The 24,158-nt window shown below is 36.9% G+C and overlaps 1 protein-coding gene and 1 long non-coding RNA gene across 2 annotated transcripts; one reads left to right on the top strand and one right to left on the bottom strand.

Moving 5' to 3' along the window:
* Window positions 1-1,312: 1,312 nt before the first annotated feature.
* On the bottom strand, window positions 1,313-1,811 carry LOC127097124 (uncharacterized). Its single transcript, XR_007792925.1, has 2 exons — window positions 1,613-1,811; window positions 1,313-1,533 (listed from the first exon to the last, which is right to left on the bottom strand). It is a non-coding gene; the product is annotated as an uncharacterized LOC127097124 (long non-coding RNA).
* Window positions 1,812-9,460: 7,649 nt separating this feature from the next.
* LOC127097123 (polyubiquitin) lies at window positions 9,461-11,089 on the top strand. The gene is made up of 2 exons (XM_051035634.1): window positions 9,461-9,669; window positions 10,013-11,089. The coding sequence occupies exon 2, from the start codon at window positions 10,013-10,015 to the stop codon at window positions 10,928-10,930; it is 918 nt and encodes a 305-aa protein (XP_050891591.1). The 5' UTR covers window positions 9,461-9,669; the 3' UTR covers window positions 10,931-11,089.
* Window positions 11,090-24,158: the final 13,069 nt, after the last annotated feature.

Genomic DNA, 24,158 nt, shown 5'->3' with positions numbered 1-24,158 from the left:
ATCATAGACCATATGCTAAGTCTGTGTTTCCTGAAAACAGGCTGTACAAAATGTTGTACTGTGAAAGACCAACCAGTCTATACTTCAGTACCAGCTTACACTAACAAATGTCAAAACATCCAATTTGACATTTACACATAGAGCCTTATGCCATGGTCTGTTGTCCTCCTAAAGAACAGACTGAAATTAAATACTGAACTGTGGTAGAAAACCAACTTGCCTATTATTCAGTATATGTGCTGTCAATGATGAATGTCATAACATCCAGTTTGACATTCAGACAGTAGGCCTTATGCCAGGTCTGTTATTCCCTAAACAGACGGAAATTAAATAGTGAGTTATAGCAGACAACCAACTGCTCTAGACCTCAGTATCTGTTGTCAGAAATGAATGTTATAACATCTAGTTTGACATTCAGTAAATCCTGTATTAGCTAAATCTGCAGCATACTACTCAAGTATGTCATGACATTAGTCAAGACATCAGAGTACAGTTAGATGTTCTAACATACAATGCAGTCAATCAAACATCTCCACAGCATGTCATGACATCAGTCAAGACATTAGAGTCCAGTTAGTGTTTTAACATAAAATGCAGCCAATCAAACATCTACAGTATACGCCTCAATCATACATGGGCTTTCTCCGGTTTTCCGGATGTTACAACAATAATGGATACAAACGGCCTTTTTTCTCAATGACTTGGAACTTAGTGTTTAGTGCTATACCAACAATGCAATACAGCTTCAGTGGGTTTTTGACACTCCAACAAATGGTTGATTCATTTATATTATTTATAGTTCAACAACCTGAATGAAACTCAAATGCTGAAACTGTAAAGCTCCATCTCCTCACTCAATTCCCCAATTTTCCCACTATTTTCTTCTCCACCAAGGTCATGTTGTCATGTCAAAAACGGAGCAGCAGCGTCTTGAGAAACAGCACAACAACAACAGGACCAAGAAACCGAAGAGATTCAACATGGTCCTTTACCCGTCGAACAACTTCAGACATCTGGTATAGTTACAATTGATGTTAAGAAGCTTATGAGTCTATTATATCTTTAATTGTTATTAAACAATAGTTTCAGAGGCTACAGTTTGGAATAAAATATAAATGACACAGGGAATCTATAAGAGGACTTCTAGATGAGATGCCATGCGAACAAAAGATCATCTTCAAGGGTCTCTCTATTGTGTCCACCATGAATGATCATCTTCAAAGGTCTCGATTGTGTCCACCGCCGGTTTTTGTGCTCCCGTCCTCTGTCCATTAACTGTCATTATAAATATGGTTGCTCTTCATCTGTAATAGCAAAGAATAGTTACACAATTGCAACTATAATAGTCAATTGTGAAGCATACATCATAATCCAACTGTGACTATTTTTCACCAATAAATAGACACCTCCATAGTTGGGACGCTGGATGATCCAAAGGAGGCACGCGCTGGTGTACAAGAAGTGCATTTTCTTCCATTCAATCCTACCAATTCACAATGCAACACTGTCGGTCCCTTAAACGCCACTGCAACCCTACAATAACAGCTCAGTTCAAACCACCAAAACACATTAAATCTTCCAATGTCAAACAATTTAGAAAGGAGGACTTTACCAATGTTCATCCCAAACCGCTTGTTTTTGTTTCTACTCAACCGGAACTGCCCAAACAATACAAGTAGCTATCATAGTTCAAAGAGGAATCAAGGTGATAGGTCAAGGATGAGCAAAGGTTCTAACCATGTTTGCTTCTCCAATAACCGACAAGTCAGAAGTAGCTCCCAATGTTCCTTTCAACAATCATGACAGCAGACCATACACCACAGCATCAACACAAAAATCAAAGCCAAGCTCGACCAAAGACCTGCATTTATCATAAACAACATCAACCAAATAATGATCGAAAAGGCTTTGTAATAATTGAAGTTTTAATTGAAACTTTTGCCAAATTTCACCGCTGGAAACTGATGGGTTTATAAGCAAAAAAAAGGTTACGCCTGCAAGAGGGTTGGAGGATGTTAGTGACACACCACCGGATTGGATATGATACACTGTCATGCTAAAATTAAACTAGAACAACAACAAAATAATGCAACAATATCAGTCAAACATGGCACCAACAACAAGTTGTAGCAAGCAATTCCATAGGCTGCATTCCAAGACCTACGTCAAGTTGCAGCAGTTCATAGCAGGCCATGACAACGGTCCACCGCCACCTTCAACCTGCAATCCCAAACGAAGATTGCAATAACTCAAACATAACTTCCATCCAAAAGCCCTGAACAATGCAATATCAACACCTAACCTCAATGCAAACAAGTTCAATGCATTGCGAAGATACACTTTCAATTCATTTGCTCGCATTTCACTGCAGTAAAAAATACATTAACTTAGCAAGGCGGTAAAAGTCCAACAAGCGACCCAAAAAAAGGAATCAAGACAAATTCAAGAAAAGAAAGTACAGGATTCGTGTTACCTTTTCCAGATCAAACACCAAAATAAGGTAGACAAACTAGAGCACCTCAAGCATTTCCAAGTGGGATACCCCTTTTGATCTCAGTAGCCAACTCAAAACCCTAGCAGGGTGAGTATAAAAGGAGGAATACTCTCTTCATGGAGGGCAGCCGGAAAAATTGTTCAATAACAAAAAGAAAAGATTAGTAAGAGTTCTGGGAGAAAACTTCAAAAAAAAAGCCATTAGCATTCGCGAACTCATAGAAAGAAGACGATGATACTACTGTTGACCCTATTTTCGAAATCCATTCCCAAAGCTCGAAGAAGCAAGAAGTGTAGGAGATCTCATACGTGTCCACTCGTCTCCAAGGTTTCCGATCCGGTATGTTCCCTTAATGCTAAAATCGGTTTGTGTTTGGTTAGGAGGAGTAAAACCACGTTTTTTGTTTCTATGAGCGAAGTTGGTTTAGGAACGAGAGGAAGATGAATGTTTCAAATAGAAGAAAGAGAGGTTAAGGTGGAGGTGGAAACCGTGTTTTCATCTCTTTCCTAGGGTAGTCTGTTTTGGTTTTAAGAGGGTTAAAGGCCATTGATGACGGCACATCCCCCACTCCCCAAGGCCGGCTTTTCGCTTTTCATCTGCCTCTTTACATTTAAAACCTGCAGACCAACCATTATTGTTGGTTGTTCGTTGTCTCCGTCACCCAACAACCAGCGGCTAGGGTGACCGTTGTGTTTCCTTCTAGCTTTTTTGCATTTGGATACTGCTGAAGTGGGCCTCCACATACCCGAATCTGGGACTTAGGTTCATGGGCCTGAGGTAACCTGACCCAGCGGCCCATACTGGCTTTCTTTGTTTTTGCTATGTTTCGTTTGTTTTCTTTGCTATATGCTTAAGCCGTTGATTGAGTTAACAAATGACCATAAGTGGTCGAGTGGAGAGAAAGAAATTTCATCATCTTTAGTGGGATGGGTTCAATACTTGGGAGTAACATATCTTAATTTATTTTTATTTTTATGCTTGCTATTTTATTTAATTTTTCTTATAACTTCTTACTATCTATTTTACCATTTTGTACCTTTTTATCTAGTCCTATTTCTTAAAATACTTGTTGATTTTATTCTTTTCGAATTTTTTTTTTTTTAAAATGTGTTGTGAATAACTTGTTTATTTATTTATTTCGTTCGGTTTACTTTTGGGGGTTTCTTAAAATGAGATTTTAAGCAATATCCATTTAATTTTCATTAATCTCAAACCTTTGTACATTAATCATTTTTTAATTTAATTTAAAATCTTTATCTCATTCAAATTTGAAGAAAGAGATTATCCTAGATGGAATATCCAGTTATAATCCTGAATATTAGGCTCAAGCTGTAAGAGCTTGCAAGCTACAAATATTCGTCTTCTCTTTCCCACACTCCATTATTCAAATCACTTTCATAAGTAAGTTGGAAGAAAAAGATTACCTGGATGGGATATCCAGTCGTAATCCCGAATATTAGGCCCAAGTTGTAAGAGCTTGTAAGCCCTATGTATTCGTCTTCTCTTCAAAATACTTGTAAATATTCAAACCATTTTCTTAATAAAATAGGAAGAAAAAGATTACCTGGGTGAAATATCCAGACGTAGTCCCAAGTATTAGACCCAAGCTGTAAGAGCTTGCAAGTCATAAGTACTCGTCTTTCAAACTCCAAAATACTTAATTCCTATCTTAACCCCTTTCAATAAAGATGGAAATGGAACATGGTGGATACCGTGCACTCTTGAGATTAAGATTCGAGGTGGATGCCTCACCTATCTTGACTCTCGCCGTCATTGTCAATGCGGTTTATTCAAACCCCTTTCTCAATCAAATTCAAAACACTTAATCTTTATTAAACACTTTTGCTAATAAAGATGGAAATGGAACATGGTGGATACCGTGCACTCCTGAGACTAGGATTCGAGATGGATATCTCGCTCATCCAAGTTCTCGCCATTACTCAAAAATACATCCAACCAATCAAACTCTTTTTCGCCGCTGTGCGATTGATCTTTAAAAACCCTTTTCATAAACGAAAGACATCTTATCTTAAGATGATGCAAAGCAATGCTTCGGCCATAATTGTTGAGTTGAGATAAGTGACGTTTTTCTGAATGTTGATTTGTAAATCCATTCGATGTGTGGTATACGTCCGCTCCTCATCTGTTTTGGGTAAAACAATGTTTTCTTCGATTAATACAATATAGCGTTCGCTAAAATCGACCAACAAACAAACATTTTCTACCCAGAACTACGTAAGCCTTGATTTCTCTATTGAGATACATAGGAGCAGGATTTGTAAATCTTGTCAGGCCCACTAATAAAAAACTTAGGTTTAGTCCTTCGTCAAAATCCAAAAACATTATTCTCTCTTCTGTTCTTTCTCTCCCACCTAATAACTCAAGAAGCCTAACATTTCTAAGCTAACAATAACGCACACAATTAACCTAATGGTTCCCGTTGGGTACAACGGATGTAAGGGGTGCTAATACCTTCCCCTTGCGTAATCGACTCCCGAACCCTGATACTAGTTGCGACGACCATAATCATTGTCGTTCTTTCTTGGGTTTTATCGATATTTCCTCTTTCCTTTTTAGGAATAAATAAAGTTCGGTGGCGACTCTATTCAGTCCATCATTGCGGGCGTGCGACTGCGCCTCACTTAGGTTGTATCCCCATTTTCCCGAGGTGCGACAGAGCTTAAGTAATATTGAGGAAAGATTTAAGATTGAGTGATGTGGCATGGAAATAAACACATGGACCACTTTTGAATCACAATGAAGCAAACCTGCATTTCTCTTGAACCAAAGACCTTTGTCTTGCCTTGATTTGGAGCATGATCACTTATATGTACAACAAGAACAACCAAGTACCAACTCTTATTGAAGTTAGTGTTAGTTGATAAGCAAAAAACAATATGAAACCCTAATGTTAAGAATCAAACCACAAAGTGGCTATGCTTGTGATCCCATGACCAAATGCAATGGTTATGCATGATATGATTTGATGTATGTAAATGAATTGTGCAAAAGGAAAAAGAGTGGGTAAATTTTTGGGTATGACAAATGCCCCTATTTAATCATCTTAAACATGAAAGTGTGAATTATGTTGGCTTTTCGGGTGTTCAAGGTAAAAGAGGATTAAATACAGAAATAACCAAAAAAAATCCTGAGATAAAATGATTTATGTTGTAAGGAGTAACAGATAAACTTGTTGGTTTGGTTTGTTGGGGATAAATTGAAATATTCCGCTGGAGGGAGATAGATCAGCTGTAAAGAAAAATGCTTGATATGCATGATGTATGCAATGTATGATTGTTTATGTATGATGTATATGCAATGTGACATTGGGTAGTGAGATAAGGATTTTCTGGTCAGAGATATACTTCGACTCGTCGGTATCCACACCAAAGAACTTGCAATGTAAAGCTTCCATGTTATCATTGCTGCTGGGGAATATTCTATTGGCTAAGGACCATCATCTGGCTCCGTAGGGGAAGAAGGATGCACAATCCAACCGAGCAATTATTGAGATACAATCATACAACAAACATTTACTATAGAGTATCGACAATCCACTATGGATTTTTCATCAATCAAAGAAATGTATAAAGTTTTCCTTTTGATTTAGCTTTTTCTTATTCTCAAATTTTTATGACATTATACAATCAAGATTGGCAGTTATTTTGCAAACAAAATACGGAAAAATAAAAAGATGAGAAATTACTGAATAACGACTGAATTTTATTGATTGTGGAAATTTTGTACATGTATGGTATGTACAAGGATGCAAAAATACTTAAAGAGGAAATTGCAAATATTGAAAAACAAATTAAATGGCAATGAGAAATTTGTTTGATTTCCACTGATTATAACACTGGCTTTCATTTGTTGTAGCGATGGGCTTCAACACTTTGTTTTTATTGATGATGATTTGACTGATCTAATACCGTCGGAGGCCAAGCTAAGGGTGAGAATGTGCTCAAAAGATAACGTCAAAATATAATCAAATGCCTTTGTCCTTAACTTTTGCGTGGAATTTTTTATTCATAGAAGTTGTCGTCTATCATATCTTAGTTTCCATCTTTATCTCATTCATTATCACCAAATATAGTTGGATATACTCTTTCCCTTCCTGGACTCATAGTCAGTTCAACCTTAGGTTCAACAGAAGAAGATAGGTTCACCTTCTCCTTTGGGGACCTCCTATCCACTTCAAAATTTGATTTGATGGGTGAAAGTGGGGGAGAGTTATTTCTTTGGTCAGGTTTCTAGCAATTTTATTGTTAGATCATGGGTTCTGGTTGTTTCCAAAATCCTGCATCTCTCTGAACACTTTCTTTTAGCGCTGATATCTACGACACTATGTTCGATCATTGGATTTTTTCCCTTAAAATTGGGATTATATGAATGGTTTTTGGTGACCTGTGAATTTTCCACGTGTTTCCAAGTTGTGTTTAGAGCCAACACCCCTCCCTTATTTTGGTTGGTCCCTGCCTTGTCTTGGGGGTGCCTCAATTTTCCCACAGGTGCCTTCCACCGAGGCATAAAGGTCATGGGGCGACCACCTTTGTGGCTTGGAGCCACATTTTGTGTCCTGTAGGGAACAACCCTCTTGTTAAAAGCATATTTTGATCTTTGTTGGGGCCATTTTCCTTCTATAGATAGTTAAGGCTTGGTTTTTTCAAGGCTCTCAGTGGCCTTTTTGTCAAACACGATGCTGCATTTGGGATAAAACATCACTCTTGAGCCCTTTTGCTTGTAACGGTTGAGGAAGACGACGGGCTCCTCTTCAATGGTATGATATATTGCCTTAAACTTATCAACATAACTTGATCTAGAGACCTTCATCTCTATGTCGGGACTTTCAGTAGCCTCAACCATTAGGCATTCAACGAGCTCTACATAGTAAGCGTCCTTAATCTATAAAGGATCAAAGTTGACCTTCATTGAGGTCTTGGATTCGTTAGCCAATTCCGACCTTCCTTTATTGAGTGTCCTTGAACCAAATCCCTGAAAAGGACACAATGAGAGGTTTTAGGACACAATCGAGTTTTATTTTCCACTTGCTCGAAGCGATTTAAAATCTTTTTCTTAATAAAATTGAAAGAAGAGGAACATTGAAGTTTTGTATTCCATTTAAACCTCGAATAATCGGCCGCGAGGCATAATTCTTAGAATAACCGCTCATTCTTTCTTTCGTTTTAAAACACTTAATTTAAATTTAGACAAAAAAGGAACATTGGAGTCTAGCATTCCATGAAACCCTTGAACAATCGGTTTTGAGGCACACATCTCGTTCTTACCGAGTGTTAGTTGTCCATCAAATTATAAACACCTTGAATGAAAAAGGAACATTGGAGTCTCACATTCCGTGAAAATCCCGAATAATCGGTCCCGATGCACACATCTTGGTCCTACTGAGCATTCGTCATTCGCCTAAAAAACACTCAACATATCAAACTTATCTTTTATCTCCCTCACGCGATTAAAAACCCTTTTCATAAATAAAAGATGTTTCGGCCATTTCGAGACGATGCAAACAAAACTTCGTTCCTACCATGTGCAAGAAGTTAGAACCATTTTCGCTCGAATGTGACAAGAACAAATATGTGAGAATCTAGATTATGTTATCCATTACGATGTGATGCCAATGTTCACTTTTCCCTGTTTTGGGTAGCAAGTAATATTTTCTGTTCGAATGAAACTAAGTACCTTTCACTAAAATCGACCAACAAATAAACATTTCCTACCCATAATTATTTAGCCTTGAGTTCTCCATCGCACCGGGAGATACGTATGAGCAAGATCCGCAATCTTGTCAGGCACATTAATAAATAAAAAATTGTGACCCTTTTTTTGTCTTTCTATTTTACACTTTTAATTACTCGAAGAAAACAAATAATGTAAGCTAACATTTAATCGCAACTTTAATAAAAAGGTTCATGTTGAGTACAACAGACGTGAGGGGTGCTAATACATTCCCTTTGCATAATCGATCTCGAACCCGAATTTGATTGCGATGACCATCTTCTTTTTCTTTTAAGAGTTTTATCAATATTTTCCCTTTCCTTCCGTAATAAATAAAGTTCGTTGGCGACTATGTCATCTCGAGCGTGCAGGTGCTCGTGGTCATTTTTTGCTCTGCGACACCTTTAAGTAAACCACTTTCTCTTTTTTATGGAACTTATTCGTTCTGGCTTTCTCAGCTTTCAGGAGTTCGACCTGTCGAACTCTGTCAGCCAAAGAGAAAAGGCCTAATAATGAACAACATATCATTGGACGTAAAACAAATATAATATTTCTTCTCACTGCATGCGATCCTTCACACAATGTCTTCCTAACCATCCAGGTTAACCTAACGTCCAACCGCATCCCATGCCATACCACACATGTTCAGTTGTCAATCGTTTTTCCTATTTAAAGAAAGAAGCATACAATTTCTCAAGTATTCAAATCATTTCTCATTCAAACACCACTTTGCACTCTCATACTGATTAGAGCATTAAAGTGTTAACATTGTAAGTTCGTCCCCTCTTCACCGTATCAAAAGCTCAGAACCACCGCAACAAACTCTACATCCTCACTCTCCGATCAACTCTAGTATCACTACGGAAAAAAATATTCATCGTATCTCTCATTTAAATTTCTATGGCTTTATCCTTTGTTAATTCTTTTAATAGTATTTTTCTTATCTTAAAAAGAATTTTTTTTTTACAAAAAATGTGAAGCACTATTTTATTTTGTTCTCCTTATAAAGAAATTATATATTTTTCTAATTTATATAATTTCACAACAGCCGGCCTTCCAACGGTCGAGTAATCCATATATCTAAAACGTGGGCCCAAATAAAAATCAAAGACCCAATAAACTAACGCCGTGATAACGTTTAAGCAAAATTAGACCACATACATTTAACTTCGTCAATTTGTAACACCAACTAGCACCTTCCAAATTGCAATTTCTTTAGTTCTTTCCGCCCCGAACGCATCGGATACTAAATTTCGCCGCCCATAAAAAACCAGCCAACAACTTGCACCTAATGACACGTCATCAAGCCACGTGTCGAAAACTTAGTGGGGAAGATTTCGACCCCTCTTGCTATAAAAACGACCCTTCTCACCTTCATCATTTCACAGTTCAATTTCAAACGAACAAATTCAATCCATTTCTTCGTGACCTAACTTCTCCTCAAGGTATTTTCTCTATTTGATTTTCTCTATTGATTTTCTTTTCGCTTCTAAAGATCGTAGATCTTTCAAAAATCGATCTTGTAGGATTTGTAATTGCTTAATTGTTCACGAGTTTCTCTCTGATCTGATCCTAATTTGATGAATTAACAATCAATTGTTCGTTTCTCTTGGATCTCTTTAGATCCGATTGTTAAAAGCTTTTTTTTTTGTTAAGGTGTAGTGCATTCAATTCAAATTTTAGCTTTGTATGAACGAAATTAATAGCGTTATTACGTAATTCTTCAGATCCGTTTGTTATGATGTTTTAATTCTGATTAATTTGTATCTGTTGATTCCGATTTTCCAGATGCAAATATTCGTGAAAACCCTCACCGGAAAGACCATCACTCTCGAGGTTGAGAGTTCCGACACCATCGATAACGTCAAAGCTAAGATCCAGGATAAGGAAGGAATTCCCCCGGACCAGCAACGTCTGATCTTCGCCGGAAAGCAACTTGAGGACGGCCGTACTCTCGCTGACTACAACATCCAGAAGGAGTCCACCCTTCATCTTGTCCTTCGTCTCCGTGGAGGTATGCAGATCTTTGTTAAGACCCTCACCGGCAAAACCATCACCCTCGAGGTTGAAAGCTCCGACACTATTGACAACGTGAAAGCTAAGATCCAAGACAAGGAAGGAATCCCACCGGATCAGCAGAGGTTGATCTTTGCCGGAAAGCAGCTCGAGGATGGAAGGACCCTAGCTGACTACAACATCCAGAAGGAATCAACCCTTCACCTTGTGTTGCGTCTTCGTGGTGGTATGCAAATTTTCGTCAAGACTCTTACTGGTAAAACTATTACCCTTGAGGTGGAGAGCTCAGACACCATTGACAACGTCAAGGCCAAGATCCAAGACAAGGAAGGAATCCCACCTGACCAGCAGAGGTTGATCTTCGCCGGTAAGCAGTTGGAAGATGGAAGGACTCTTGCGGATTACAATATCCAGAAGGAGTCCACCCTTCACCTTGTGCTGCGTCTTCGTGGTGGTATGCAGATATTTGTGAAGACCTTGACTGGTAAGACCATCACCCTGGAGGTGGAGAGCTCTGATACTATTGATAATGTGAAGGCGAAAATTCAGGACAAGGAAGGTATCCCACCGGATCAGCAGAGGTTGATCTTTGCCGGGAAGCAGTTGGAGGATGGAAGGACCCTTGCTGACTACAACATTCAGAAGGAGAGTACCCTTCACCTTGTGCTCCGTCTTCGTGGTGGGTTTTGAGCTGTTTGTGTTATGTTGTGTTTGTGATCTTGGTTATTTTGAAATGGAAGTTGTGAACTGATGATCTTTTTGGGTCCTATATTGAGGCCCCCTAGAATAAATTCGATTTTATGTACTGTTATCATATGGTTGTGAATAATTAGTATTTTGCCTTTGTAATGATGTGTCTAATGGGTAATGGGTGTGTTGTGTTTTTATTTTATGCTATTATATGATATGTGGTTGTTATTTAGTCAAGATTATATACTCTAGTAATGATAACTACTTATAATTTGTATATATATGCTGAGTTCATGAAAGGTTTACCAATCCTATGTTATCCATGTTACAACAAGATAGTAGCAAAATTATAAAAAGATAAACGAAATTATGGAAATAGATGAAGCTATACATCGTCATCACTACTAACCTTATTTCCGATTCATCAAACCATTTCGTATTCATCTCATTTTCTAAGAATACATCATCCACAACTAAAGAAGCCTCCAAAATTGTTGACACAGAAAATAACACTTTTGGCTGAATGAAGCCTCATCTTTGCCAGCTACCTCCGCATGCCTAAAACATTAGTCTTGAAAAAAAACATTAGCCATAAAATTCTTACATTCAATCGGTGTCTCCAAATCCACCCATGCTCCATCCTTTCTAAATGAGATAGGAAGAGATCTAGGCATGGATAGACTTTTCATCAAGACAAATTTGGCTCGTTGATTAATGAGATTTTACGTGCATAACATATATTTAGTGTAAAGAGCCATACTGTATTTTAAGAAATCCTTCATTGGACATTGAAATATTTTAAGAAAATTTTGTAATAGGGAATTTTGTGCATATTCACTGTTTTTTTTTAAACTTCGATGAGTTTCAGATTTTTTAAAAATCTGATATTTTCTAGCGTTTTAGTAGAATTTTTTAAAAATCTAACATTCTGTTACAAATTTATCGGATATTTTGGCATTTTCTGGATAGGGATTTGTGTTCGAATAAGAGATTTCAAAAAATTTAGTACATTTCTATCGGATTTTTAAAAATATCTAAAAAAGAATTTTTTTCATAATCTCAAAAAAATTCAGTAGTTCAGTACGTTTCATTTATATGGTCCAGATCCCCTTATAAAAAAAAATTAAGGATATCCAATTCTTTTTGGATAATCTCAAAATTCAGTAGTATGGTCCAGATCCCCTTTCGATAGATTTTATACCGTTTTTACTATTGACGTATGTTTGAATTACATGTTTCATGTTTTACTGATTTAAAAATTAATATATTTATGATATCTCTACATTAACCGTTTATTCTATATATGTTGTAAAAGACAAATATTTTATCCCGAACTGACGTTTTGGCATAGGCACAATCTGTTGGTAAACAATATGATATTGTTGTTACTATTCATTTTGATATCGTAAATGGGATCAGAGGAAAAAAAGAAATTGATTATGAGTTGTAAGAGAGAAAAAAACTACAAAATGAATGTGTCTGAATGTAGTTATAATATGAAAGTGAAATGTCAATTTATATTGAGAGTAATGTCAAGTGGAAGCGGTTGGAAGGTTCCGATCAAGTGTGAATTTCACAATCATTTACTAGCTAAGGACTTAGATGGTCACAACGTATTAGGTCATTTAAAAGATAATGAAAGAAATTTTGTGATTGACATGATCATATATCATACCCTTAACACATCACCTTCTTGAATCCTAATCCATGAGCATACATCACATTCATGTCATCCTATATGCATTTACACTTAATGATCCATAATAACCACAAACTCAAGGTACGTGATTCATCTGTAAAGCCTCAAGATCCTCTGGCCATGTTGAGGTGTCCAAGCCACCTTCATCCTAATTTTTATCCTCAAGCATCCAATAAAGTTTGGAGGAGCATTCAAGACATCTCACTCACTCTCCAAAACCATAATTGGATGGTGAGTCCCTATTGAAGACACGTCAAGATTCATCTGGTCATCCAAGGACCTCAGCCCTAGCTCTTGACCCCCTTTGACTTGTACAAGTCATGGCTCACCATGAATCTTGACCATGTCATTGAGGACCCCTAAAATCTAAAGTTTGTTCATGCCCCCAAACCTTTGAAACATCTCAATATATCCCTTGCATCACCAAACCCTAATTTGGCTGACCATGGTTCTTGACAAAACTTGTGATTCAAGAAACCCTAAATTGGGCATCCTTTGATCATTGACCTTGCTTCAGCTTGATCATTCTATCACCACACCACTCATTCAACATCAACTTAAGTCAATTTCAACCACAATTCACCATTCAAACACTCATTCAGTTCATGTTACAAGTACTTGGTTTGGTCATGGTTTTCGAGTTTTCAAGGCATTTGATTCACCCATGAACTTGATCTAACATCACTCCACGAAGCCCCAAGCCTCATTTTACATCATGATATGATCATATGAGCTTCAAATATCCATCATTACACCATAAAAATCAATAAATCTCAAAGTCACATTTTTAGGTCATGTTGGTTAGTCACACTTTGGTAAGAATGGCCTATGGCAAGTTCCAAAGTCCATAACTTCCTCATCTTACAATATTTTTTAGTTCCATTTTTAGCAAAATGTATTAATTGAGTCCCTCTCCAACTTTGTTTCAAGGCCCAAGACCTAATTCATTGAGCAAGAACCTCAAATTTTTGCATTGGCCAAGCTGGTCCAACATGCCTACCATGCCCTAGAACCATGACCAAGATCACTACTTTACCACATTGCCATTTCCTAACCACAACTCCTTTTGACCTGGTTCTTTTTGCATCTTATCAAGGACATGGCAAGGAACAATTGACATATATTTCATGCAAAATGCACGAGGCAATTTCATTTGGCCTTGGTTCAACGTGATTTGGGGACCTGGTGGCTCATGAGTGTGGAGGTTGATTCATTTTTACGATTAGGCAATGATTCCATGTTTAAACCCCTTGAAAAAAACGTGTTTTTGGATTTTGAGTTTGAGTTTCCAAGGTTGAAGACGATGCTTCTGCGTGCGTTTTCAAATTTGAATGTTTGTGATGGCCACACCTGATTGGCCAGCTAGCACGCATCCTTTTTCTTATTTGTTTTTAACATTTATTCTGTGGAAGCGCTTCTTGATCACAAGTGAGCACTTGGCCCAGTGGGAGAAGGGGTTGACCCCGTATGACCCGAAGGTCAAGGGTTCAACCCCTAGCACATGCATTATGTCCCTTTTTTTATTCTTTTCACTTATATTTTATTTATTTCCACCTTATTTATTTCCCTTTTTATTTTATTTTTTATCTCACTTATTTTTATTATTCTGAAAATATTTCCAACATAGACCCTTGTTATTTTTGCCCCTATTATTTTATTATGCTTTGTTTTATGTCATTTGAGAAATTTTTCATTGACTTATGAGGTCTTGAACTTAGTGGCTAATGAAGTCTCTAGTTGTCATGATATTGGTTTGATTAGGGTTACTTGAACCTTTCATGTTTCAAACCTACTAATGAATGATCAAGAGTTCATTCATGTTACTTTAAAGCATGGATAAGTTGCCTCTACATCAACCACCTTGGGTCATTTGACATGTAGATGAAGCCTTGTTTATGTACATATTAACTAGTGCTTCCTTTTGTTCCATTTTGTTTCCATTGTTATACTAACCCACTAACCCTTATTATTGACTTGTTCATATTGTATATTTATCCTTATAATGTCTAACTTTATCATTTAATCAATAAATTAACTTTTAACCTTGAGTTGGTATAATCTTCCTTTTGTCAATCTATTGATAGATGGACTTAGGATTGTACAACTTTCATTGGTACAAATCTATTGTAAGTTGATCTTTTGATCATCTTCAATACTAGGCATTAGTGATAAGTTATCCCCTAATACGCCATATTTTGAATCTTTTGACCTAAGGATAGATAATCATCAAGTGTTGGACTTGTGCATAACACTAACCTCATTCTAACTTTACTAACTTTGATTACCACTAACCTTTGTTATTGTTATTATCATTGTTACTTTGTCATTTACTTTTATGTTGTTACTTTCTAGTTTACATTCAAGTACTCATCATCATCATACTCATTGTATAAACTCCGCATGCATGTTTATTATTGTCATTTAGTTATTATCATCATACATCAAAAACAAAAACAAAAACATGATAAAATGATATGACAAAAAATATTCATTCCACTTAATCAACTTGGACTTAGAGGATCTCATTTAGGACCTTTGCTTGGAGGACATTTTCCTTATCTTTGTGATACTTGGTTTCAACTTTGGATTTCATCTGTAACTTACATACTGGTTGTAAGAATGACATCATGGCACCATCCTAGGGGGATATGTTTGTAAGACAATTATCCCTTGTTTAGCTTAAGGTTACTTTTGCACACACAAGGCTTTCTCTTGGGCTACCTTACAATGAGACCCTTTATTTTCTTGTTGTTTACTTTGTATATTCATTATATTACCCAATTTCATAATCAGATAAACAAACCATCGATTCAACGTCAAATGGCATTTTCATAATCAAATTCAAAAATACAACAAAACTACGATTAGTATTTTGCGCCACGAGCCTTAAGTGGTGGAGAATGAGTAAGAATTGAGCTTTCTTATCCTTACTCTGATTATTTTGGATGCAAAATGCTTGGCTTGTTGTCTAGAATTTTCACCTAAGTCCTTAGCTTTAGTGTAATCTAATCACAAACATTCTTTTTCATAAACCCTTATTTAAGGTAAAAACATTACAACCATCAAACCTCATTTTTGTGCCTTAGGGCACCATACCGAAAACTCTTTTCTCAAAGGTACAATCAACCAACACACAAACATTTTCTACTTTGAACTATAAAGCTTTGATTCCTCATCACCCGATGAGTGATACGTAGGTACAAGAGTCACAATCCTTGGCGATCACAATAACAAAACACTCCCAAAGTCTTATCATTTTTTACACTCTTTAAAAACATAAAGCAAGAGAACTCCTAAGAGATCATGTAATTTGCTCACCTACTTTCTAGGGTTTTATCACATAACTAATTAATCAAAATGATTAACTAACATGATTAATGTCCTAAGGTCATCAATTTAATTAATTGACAAAAATGAGTTTAATTAATAAAGGGAGTCATGCAAGAAAATTAGGTAAAAAAACAATCCAAGCCATGCAAGAAATGATCATTATTAAACTCGTGAAATTTTAAGGACAGAGTAATCAAGATTAAGACTATGGCATCCTAATTATTTACCTAATTCCAATCTAATCTTAATTAGGAGGATTAAATCCTAATCAACTAAGACTAAACCCAATCATGGCTAGAGTATCAATTAGATATGTAAAAATATTAAAAAGATATTCCCAAAGCAATATAAATAAATAAAGTTACCATGCCAAGGGATGTAGAATAGAAAAATTGGGTGTGACTAGCTACTGGGCGTTGGGCCTATGTGAGTGAGGCTCAGGTTCATTTTGGTCTTGTTTCATTTCTAGAATGAGGGCGCACTAGGAAAAGGAAAGGTGTGCTAAGTAAAGGCAAATGAGCCTGGAATGGGTGAAGCCCAATTGTGTGAAATGAAGGGAATAAAGGAGTTTCGTCCCTTATCTCTCATCACTCCCCCTCTCTCTGAGAGCTTTGGTCATCGAAAATCACCTTCGTCGCGCCGGAAATTGTATATGGCGGCGGCGGAGCCCATAACCATACCAAACTGACACCAATCAACTCATATCCCTCTCTTCTCTCCATACCCCTGTTTCAATCACGCCAAAAATTGACCTTACTCTTTGAACCCTCTGTTTAACATAAACCCTAGAAAGATTAGAACTTAAATTAAATATCCCTTACTGATGAGCTCAAGCTCCGACCATGGCGGTTCCATTCATACAATCAGGCTCTACCTCATGGTAACAAGAATGGATAAAAATGTATGGAGAAGGTTGAAGTTCAAGACTTGCCAACGAGGCGGAGATTGGCCCCGATCAGAGTTGAACCCGAAGAAGATGTTGATAGAAACCCAGAGGAGTTCAGGTAAGAATTAATTCTTGCCTTTTTACACTTTGCAGTGATCTCTCTTTCTTTTTCCTTTTGATTTTTCTATTGGTGTAACAATATTGTTATGGTTGTTGGTAGGATAGGAATAGATATTATGGCTTGAGTAATTACATAGTAGAGATTATGAAATTGTGAGTGGGTGTTGTTGAAGATGCCACGAATTAGGGTTAGGGGATGGAGACCACAACTCAATTGAGTCAGAGCTTTAGCTTGAAGCTTTAATCAATGGTGGATTGATGAGCTCTGAGTGATATTTTTGTGAGGTTATAGACTGAAATTGGGAGAGTTTTGTTAGGCTGATTGATACTTGATGTTGATCATGAAGGTTAAGGCTTATACAGATAAGTGTTGAGGAAATTGGAGGGAAAAGAGTTTGGGAAGTTAGTTAGAATAGATTGGTTTACAACCACAAGATTGTGATTTGTGGCTCACTTTAATCAAGGGTGAAAAAAGTGTTTAAGAAAGTTGTTAGTTGGAGTGAATGATTTAAGTGAAAATGTGTTTCTTTTGGCCTTGATTTAGTGTAAAAATAGGATAGAAAATGTGTTAGTTTGTTAGTTAGGCAGTTAGAGGTTGCTCTGATAAGTTTCAGTCAAGTCTTGAATGACGCGGAAACTAGGTATAGTCTTATTGAAAATATGTGCCTTTGTTTGTACTTTTCTTGTATGAAATTGAAGCATTATATAAATCCAGTTGATGTCTATGTATCTTCTCATTTCGATATTATCAAGCATAAGTTGTCTAAACCAATCTTACATAGTCGAATTAGAAAATAAGCTCTTTCCCTAACAGAATACTCCCTTACATATGTGCCTTTAAAGGCCATGGAGGGGAAGGTGGTCGCTGACTTTATCGTAGATCATACAATAGTCGAGACACCTTTGAACTATTTGTAAACGGAACATTAGAAATTATACTTTGATGGTTCCAGTCATAAGAATGGGATTGGTGCTGGGATTTTGATTGTTTCTCCAAACAAGTTTCTGACCAAGTTCAAATATAAAATTGAGGGCCCTTTCTCAAATAACGAAGTTGAGTATGAGGCTTTGATAGTCGGGCCTGAGATCTTGTTAGATTTGGGGGCAAAGCTGGTCGAAATAAGAGGAGACTCTGAATTGGTAATGAAACAGATAACGAAGGAATACAAATGTATTAAGGAAAACTTAATCATGTATTTTATTATAGTGAATTGACTCATCAAGTGTTTCGATTCTGTGAATATCCAGCATGTCCCTAGACTTGAAAATTAAGAGGCGAATGAATTGGCGCAAGTTACCTCAGGGTATAAAGTGTCTAAAGAGAAACTAAAGGACTTGATTGAAGTTCGAGGGAGGGTGAAGTGAACAAGACTATCCCCATCGGATATAGCAATGACTAAGTTAGGGTTAGTAGATCCAGAGAACTTTGAGATCCATACTATTGAAAATTTGTTTGAAACTGATTGGAGAAAGTAAATAGTCAGTTACTTAGAAAATCTAGTTGGTTCGACTGATCAAAAGTTAAATATAGATCTCTGAGCTACATGGTCATAGGAAACAGATTGTTTAAGAAAACGCATGAGGGGGTTTTACTTAAATGCCTTGGTGAAAGTGAGGCATATTTTACCATGTCGAATGTCCATAGTGGGCCATGTGGTGCTCATCAGGTAGGGCACAAGATGACATGGTTGTTGTGTCACCAAGGTGTTTATTGGCCTACAATGCGTAAATATTATATCGACTTTGCTAAGGGTTGTCAAGAGTGCCAGGTTCATTCTGGCATTGAACATGTTCTTGCAAGTCAAATGCACACAATTGTAAATCAATGGCCCTTCAGAGGATGAACTTTGGATTTGATTGGTGAAATTCAACCTGCATCCTCTAAAGGTCAGAAATATATTTTAGTAGGCATTAATTATTTTACAAAGTGGATCGAAGTAGTTCATTTAGTCAATGATGACCAAGATGCTATAATAGAATTTATCTAGAGAAATATTGTCTATAGGTTTAGAATTCTTGAGACTATTACGACAGATCAAGGGTCGGGGTTCACTGGTCGGAATATGTAGGAATTTGCCTCTAAAATAGGGATTAAGTTATTGACTTTAACACCTTATTATGCTCAAGCAAATGGCCAGGTCAAAGAAACTAATAAGGTTGTCATTAGTTTGATCAAGAAGCATGTTGGGAAGAAACAAAATAATTGGTATAAAATATTAGATCAAGGCTTATGGGCATGTCGAACTTCTCCCAAAGAGGTAACAAATACGACTTTATTTCAATTAAATTATGGACATGAAGTTGTCTTGTCAGTCGAAATCTATTTGCAATCTGTTCGAATTCAGAGGTAGGGAGAAATTCCATCTGATCATTATTGGAGCATGATGTTGGATGAAATGGTCAATTTAGATGAAGAAAAGTTGCCAGTGTTAGATGTCTTAATAAGACAAAAAGAGCGAGTAGCCAATGCTTATCATAAGATAGTAAAGTTGAAAGTGTTTTCTATTGGAGATTATGTTTGGAAGGTTATATTGCCTATGGATCAAAGAGATAGAAGTCTAGGCAAGTGGTCTCCTAATTGGGAAGGCCTGTTTCAAGTTATTCAAGCATTTTCGAGTAATGCTTATGAAATCGAAGAATTGGCAGTTCATAAATGAATTTAAAGAGTAAATGGTAAATACCTTAAGAGGTATAAGCCTATGCTACAAGAAATTCAAATTACTAAAGAATAATATGCAATAGGAAAATAAAAGTGCCAAAATGGTATTAAAGGGTACCAAAATGGCATTGTCATTACAAAATGTCAGAAGCAAGAAAATAAGAGAAATGTGATTTAAATTGGAAATTTTGATCTGAATTCCTCAAGTTTGGTCTTGGAGAAGTTGAATCTGGCAGCCAAGGTATCAAACATTCGTTCTTTGTTACGTTCAGCCAACAAACGTATAATATCAACCCCAAGTCGAGCATCTCCTTTGATGGAGTTGAGAAGGTCGATCTCGAAGATGATGACTTTCAATTGTTAAATCAGGAAGCTGACAGAGTCATTGCCAATATCAGCTAACGAAGCGTCAAAAGAGTAACTTGACCTGGAGCCTGTTGACAACTTGCGAAGCTTTTCGAGTCTCTTGGGAGCTTTAGTAGATTTTTTTTCTTTTGAGAGCAAGGATTTCCTCTTGGCTCAAAGACATGTTTGACATTAAATCATGGTGATCATCTTGAGCTTTCTCTGGTTCTTTATTGGTAGGTTGATCATTTTCTATGACTGGGGTAGTTTCGACGTTGGGATAGCCTGAACTTCATTAGTTTTTGCTAGGCTATCAGATTGTGGGGCATATTGAGCCATTTTATCTTGAATGGATGCAGTAGTGTCGTCCAATTCCTCATTGCATTGTAGAGAATGTTGGTCGACATTGATTTCCACTTTAGGTTGTGAAGAAGCGTTTGTTGTTTTGTTGATGAGTTGGTTGTCTAGATGAACAGATGAAATGTTGGAATCAAGGAAATCCGACCAATGGATGTGAGATAATGTTTCAGAAGGAATTAAACAAGGGATACCTGGTGGATTTTCTGCCTCATTCTGGTTCGTTTCTGTTGTTCCCTAAAAAGAGGAAAGTAATGAGTGGAAGCCTAAAGTAAGGTACAAAAAAGAGAGTAGGAGGTGAATCAAGAAATACCTCAGAGTCAACTTTGTTTGGTTCTTCGACCGATTCACTTTGAGGTGCGTACGATTTTTTATTTTTAGTTGAGGGAAGATCTTGAGCTTTCTCTTGATTCTTTTCTTTCTTATCTTTTTCTTTTTTGCCTTTACTTCTTCTTTGTTCTTATTGGAGGTATCGATAGTTGTGGTAGTGGTATCTTTCTTGGGTTTCGATTTCTTGGGGGTTCCTTTCTTTTTATGGTTTAGGTTTGGTCTGGGAGAGGCTTTAGGCTTTGGCCTTGAGAAGATAAGAGTTTCCTCAGTCTCCTATGAGCTTTCTTTTTCAGCCTGAGTTTTTGTTGGCTTTGGAGTAGCCTAAAAGTTAAGTCAAATGAGACAGATGGTTCTTAAAAAGATCACAAAAGTTAGAAGTTATGGCATCTTAAAAAGGGAAAGTTTATGGTATTTGGGAAGAGGTGATATGGTCGGATCATCAATGGTAAGAAACAGGTTAAAGAGTTTCCTGGATTTGTAAATACCATTCATGCTGCGAGTGGCCATGGTCTGGGTAGGAGGTGCATGATGGGTCGGTGGTGTAGGTGAGAGAGAGGTAACCAGATGATTCAAAGAGGAGGAAGAAGTCATGGAGATGAGGTGTTTAGGGAGGCTGGTGATATAGGCTAAGGGTCAGGTATAGGTGATTGTCTGATAAGGTCATATGGTGGAGACTATAAAGATAGATAAGTCCATTGATATATAAGAGAGGGGTGTAAAGCATCAATGAAATAGTCGTATATAGGGGTTGGTGGGGAGGATATGTGGGAAAAGAGAAACTGGTTCTCATCAAAGATGACATGTCGCGAGATGATGATTTTTCTGTGTGATAAATCAAAACATTTATAACCTTTATGATTAAGGGGATACCCTTAGAAAACACACAGAGTCGAGTAGGGTTGTAATTTGTTAATGGTAGTGGAGGGAAACAAGGGATACCAAAGGCAACCAAAGACACAAATATGTATGTAAAAGGGATCATGGCGATACATAAGTTGAGTAGGAGAGAGGTTAGACAGAGTTTTCCCAGGAATACTATTAGGAAGATATGTAGCCATTTGAAGCGCAGATGCCAAAACGAGGGAGGAACGAAAGCATGGGTGAGAAGAGTGTGAATCATGTTGTTAATGGTGTGTATGTTGTGTTTCGCCTTACCATTTTGTGATGCAGTGTGAGGTAAAGAGAAGCTAAAAATGAGACCATTAGCAGCATAATAATTATGAAAAGATATATTGTCGTATTCTTTCCCATTATCATATTGAAAACATTTGATAGTTTGATAAGATTGTGTGCGGATTTGATTTAAAAGAGAAGTGAACATTTCAAGAATTTGGGATTTATTTGTTAGAGAAAATGTCCACATAAAATCAGAAAAATCATCTAAAAATAAAACATAATAACGATGACCAACTGAACTCAAAATCGGTGATGTCTATAAATAACTATGTAAAATATGAAAAGGCATCACAATAACACTATTGGATGAAACAAAAGGCAACCTAATATGTTTGCCAAATACATAAGAAGCACAAGTTATCCTAGATTTCAAATGTTCATAATTAATGAACTTATTACTATGAAGAGACTACAAAGCTGAAGAACTGGGATGTCCAAGACGATTGTGCCAAAGGCTGTAAGCAAGACCAATAAAAGGATATGAAGTAGTAACTGGATAGAGATCTCCAAGACTATCACATCTCATGAGTGAAATCCCCATCTAAAATTCATTTCCCAAAAAACCAAAGAGATCAAAAGAAACATAAAGATTATTGTCAATAGTGAGTTTTTGCACATAAATCAAAATTTTAAAAATTAGTGGTGTGTGCAAAACATGGTTAAGATTTAACGTCTTGTGGTTATGGGAGGTGGTTCGGGTTTTGTGTCAAGAACCATGAATTGGAATTCCTTATCCGCTACCAACAAACATTTTCTGATTTAAGTGACTCAAATTAGAATAAGACAGGAGATTAGCTTGTGATGTCGATATGTAGGACGAGGCACATGTGTCCATGTACCATATTGTAAGACCCCAATTTTGGGCCCTAAGATCCCTCATGGCCCATATCATATCATATCATGGCCTCAAGGATCATTGCATGCCCTAGCTTCCCTCCTAGTGGGTAGGTTGCCTTGTGAGTTGGTTCTTGATCACCAAGCATGTCTTGCATTTGTATATCTTTGCTTTTCATATGTTTACTAACCAAAAAGTACAAAAATATTGTCATTCTAACCATGTTACTTGCAGCTGAAGCAATCATCAGACAATTAGGTCAAAATCAGTCAAAGTCAGTCATTGCAGTGGATGGTGGCCATTCTTGCAGAATTTGGGCACCATGATCAATAATCAAGAGTTCATATGACTTGGGACATCATTTGGAATCAAGATCTCAAGGAATTAGGGTTTGGAATTCATCAGAAGGTGCTTCAGTCAAGCAAAACCCTAGAAAAGTCAAACTTGGTCAACTGTCCATTTAATCAGGGATTTGATGATGGGATTTGGTCTGAGAGGTCTCATTCATGCCTATATAAGCTTCATATATCATGTCAAACATCATCATGGAAGAATTTGAGGTCAAACAGAAAATGTCCAGAAATAGAAAGTTGACCTGTAATTCAAATTTGCCAAAAATGGAAACTTCTTGATCTTAAACTTACATCATGATACAAGCTTCAAATGAATTTTTGCCCAACATGAAAGTTGAAGATCTTGTTCTCCCATTTCCAAAAAGTCCAAGAACACTCAATTCCCATGTATGGTTGGCAAGTTATGATCAATTCAATCTCAAAAATTTTTGAACTTCAAAAGGCCATATCTCTCAAACCATTTGGCCAAATTTGGTGGGGTTTTTTCCTACAAGTCATATTTGATCCCCTCTTTCCAAAAAATGTCATCCTCATTCACCAAAACTTCACCATTCAAAATGGCCTTTTTGGACTTGCATTAATTAATTTCAAGTGAGTTAGAATTTTGACTTTTCCAAATAACCAATTTTAACACATTTGGCCATTTGGAATAGGTCTGAAATGTCATTTGAAATATGTTTGCAAGCCCAAATTCGTGCACCAGCCACTACACCTCCACATGTGAACCAAAACCACCAATTAGCAAAAACTTACCATTAATCAAATTGTGTTTAGCTCTTACTAATGCAACCTTAAACAGAAGTATTTATACACATTTTTCTGCCATTCTAAACCCTAGCAGCAGCCTCACACTCACTAAGAGAAAACCATTTTCCTCTCAAAACAGAATTTCTTCACCTGGCATTTTCTGCCAATTTGCAAAAGAACTCGTGCATTGGTTCTTACCTCATCATTTACCACCACTTTGCAAGCAATTTTGAGCATCATTTTCTTAACTGGGAGCAAAAGAATCGCAGCTGCTACATCAAAGTTCATCAATGGCAGATTGGGATTGAAGCCATTTCAAGCTGTTTCAAGCCAAGCTTTCTCCATCATCCATCATTTGGAAGTCCATAAAGCATCTGTTTCGAGTTTACCA

The sequence above is a fragment of the Lathyrus oleraceus genome, chromosome 6 (genome assembly GCF_024323335.1).
Source record: "Lathyrus oleraceus cultivar Zhongwan6 chromosome 6, CAAS_Psat_ZW6_1.0, whole genome shotgun sequence".
NCBI classification, from domain to species: domain Eukaryota; kingdom Viridiplantae; phylum Streptophyta; class Magnoliopsida; order Fabales; family Fabaceae; genus Lathyrus; species Lathyrus oleraceus.
This window is presented reverse-complemented; position numbering and strand designations above follow the sequence as displayed.

Coding starts and splice junctions, on each gene's coding strand:
- LOC127097123 (XM_051035634.1), top strand. CDS start 10,013: ATGCAAATATTCGTGAAAACCCTCACCGGAAAGACCATCACTCTCGAG.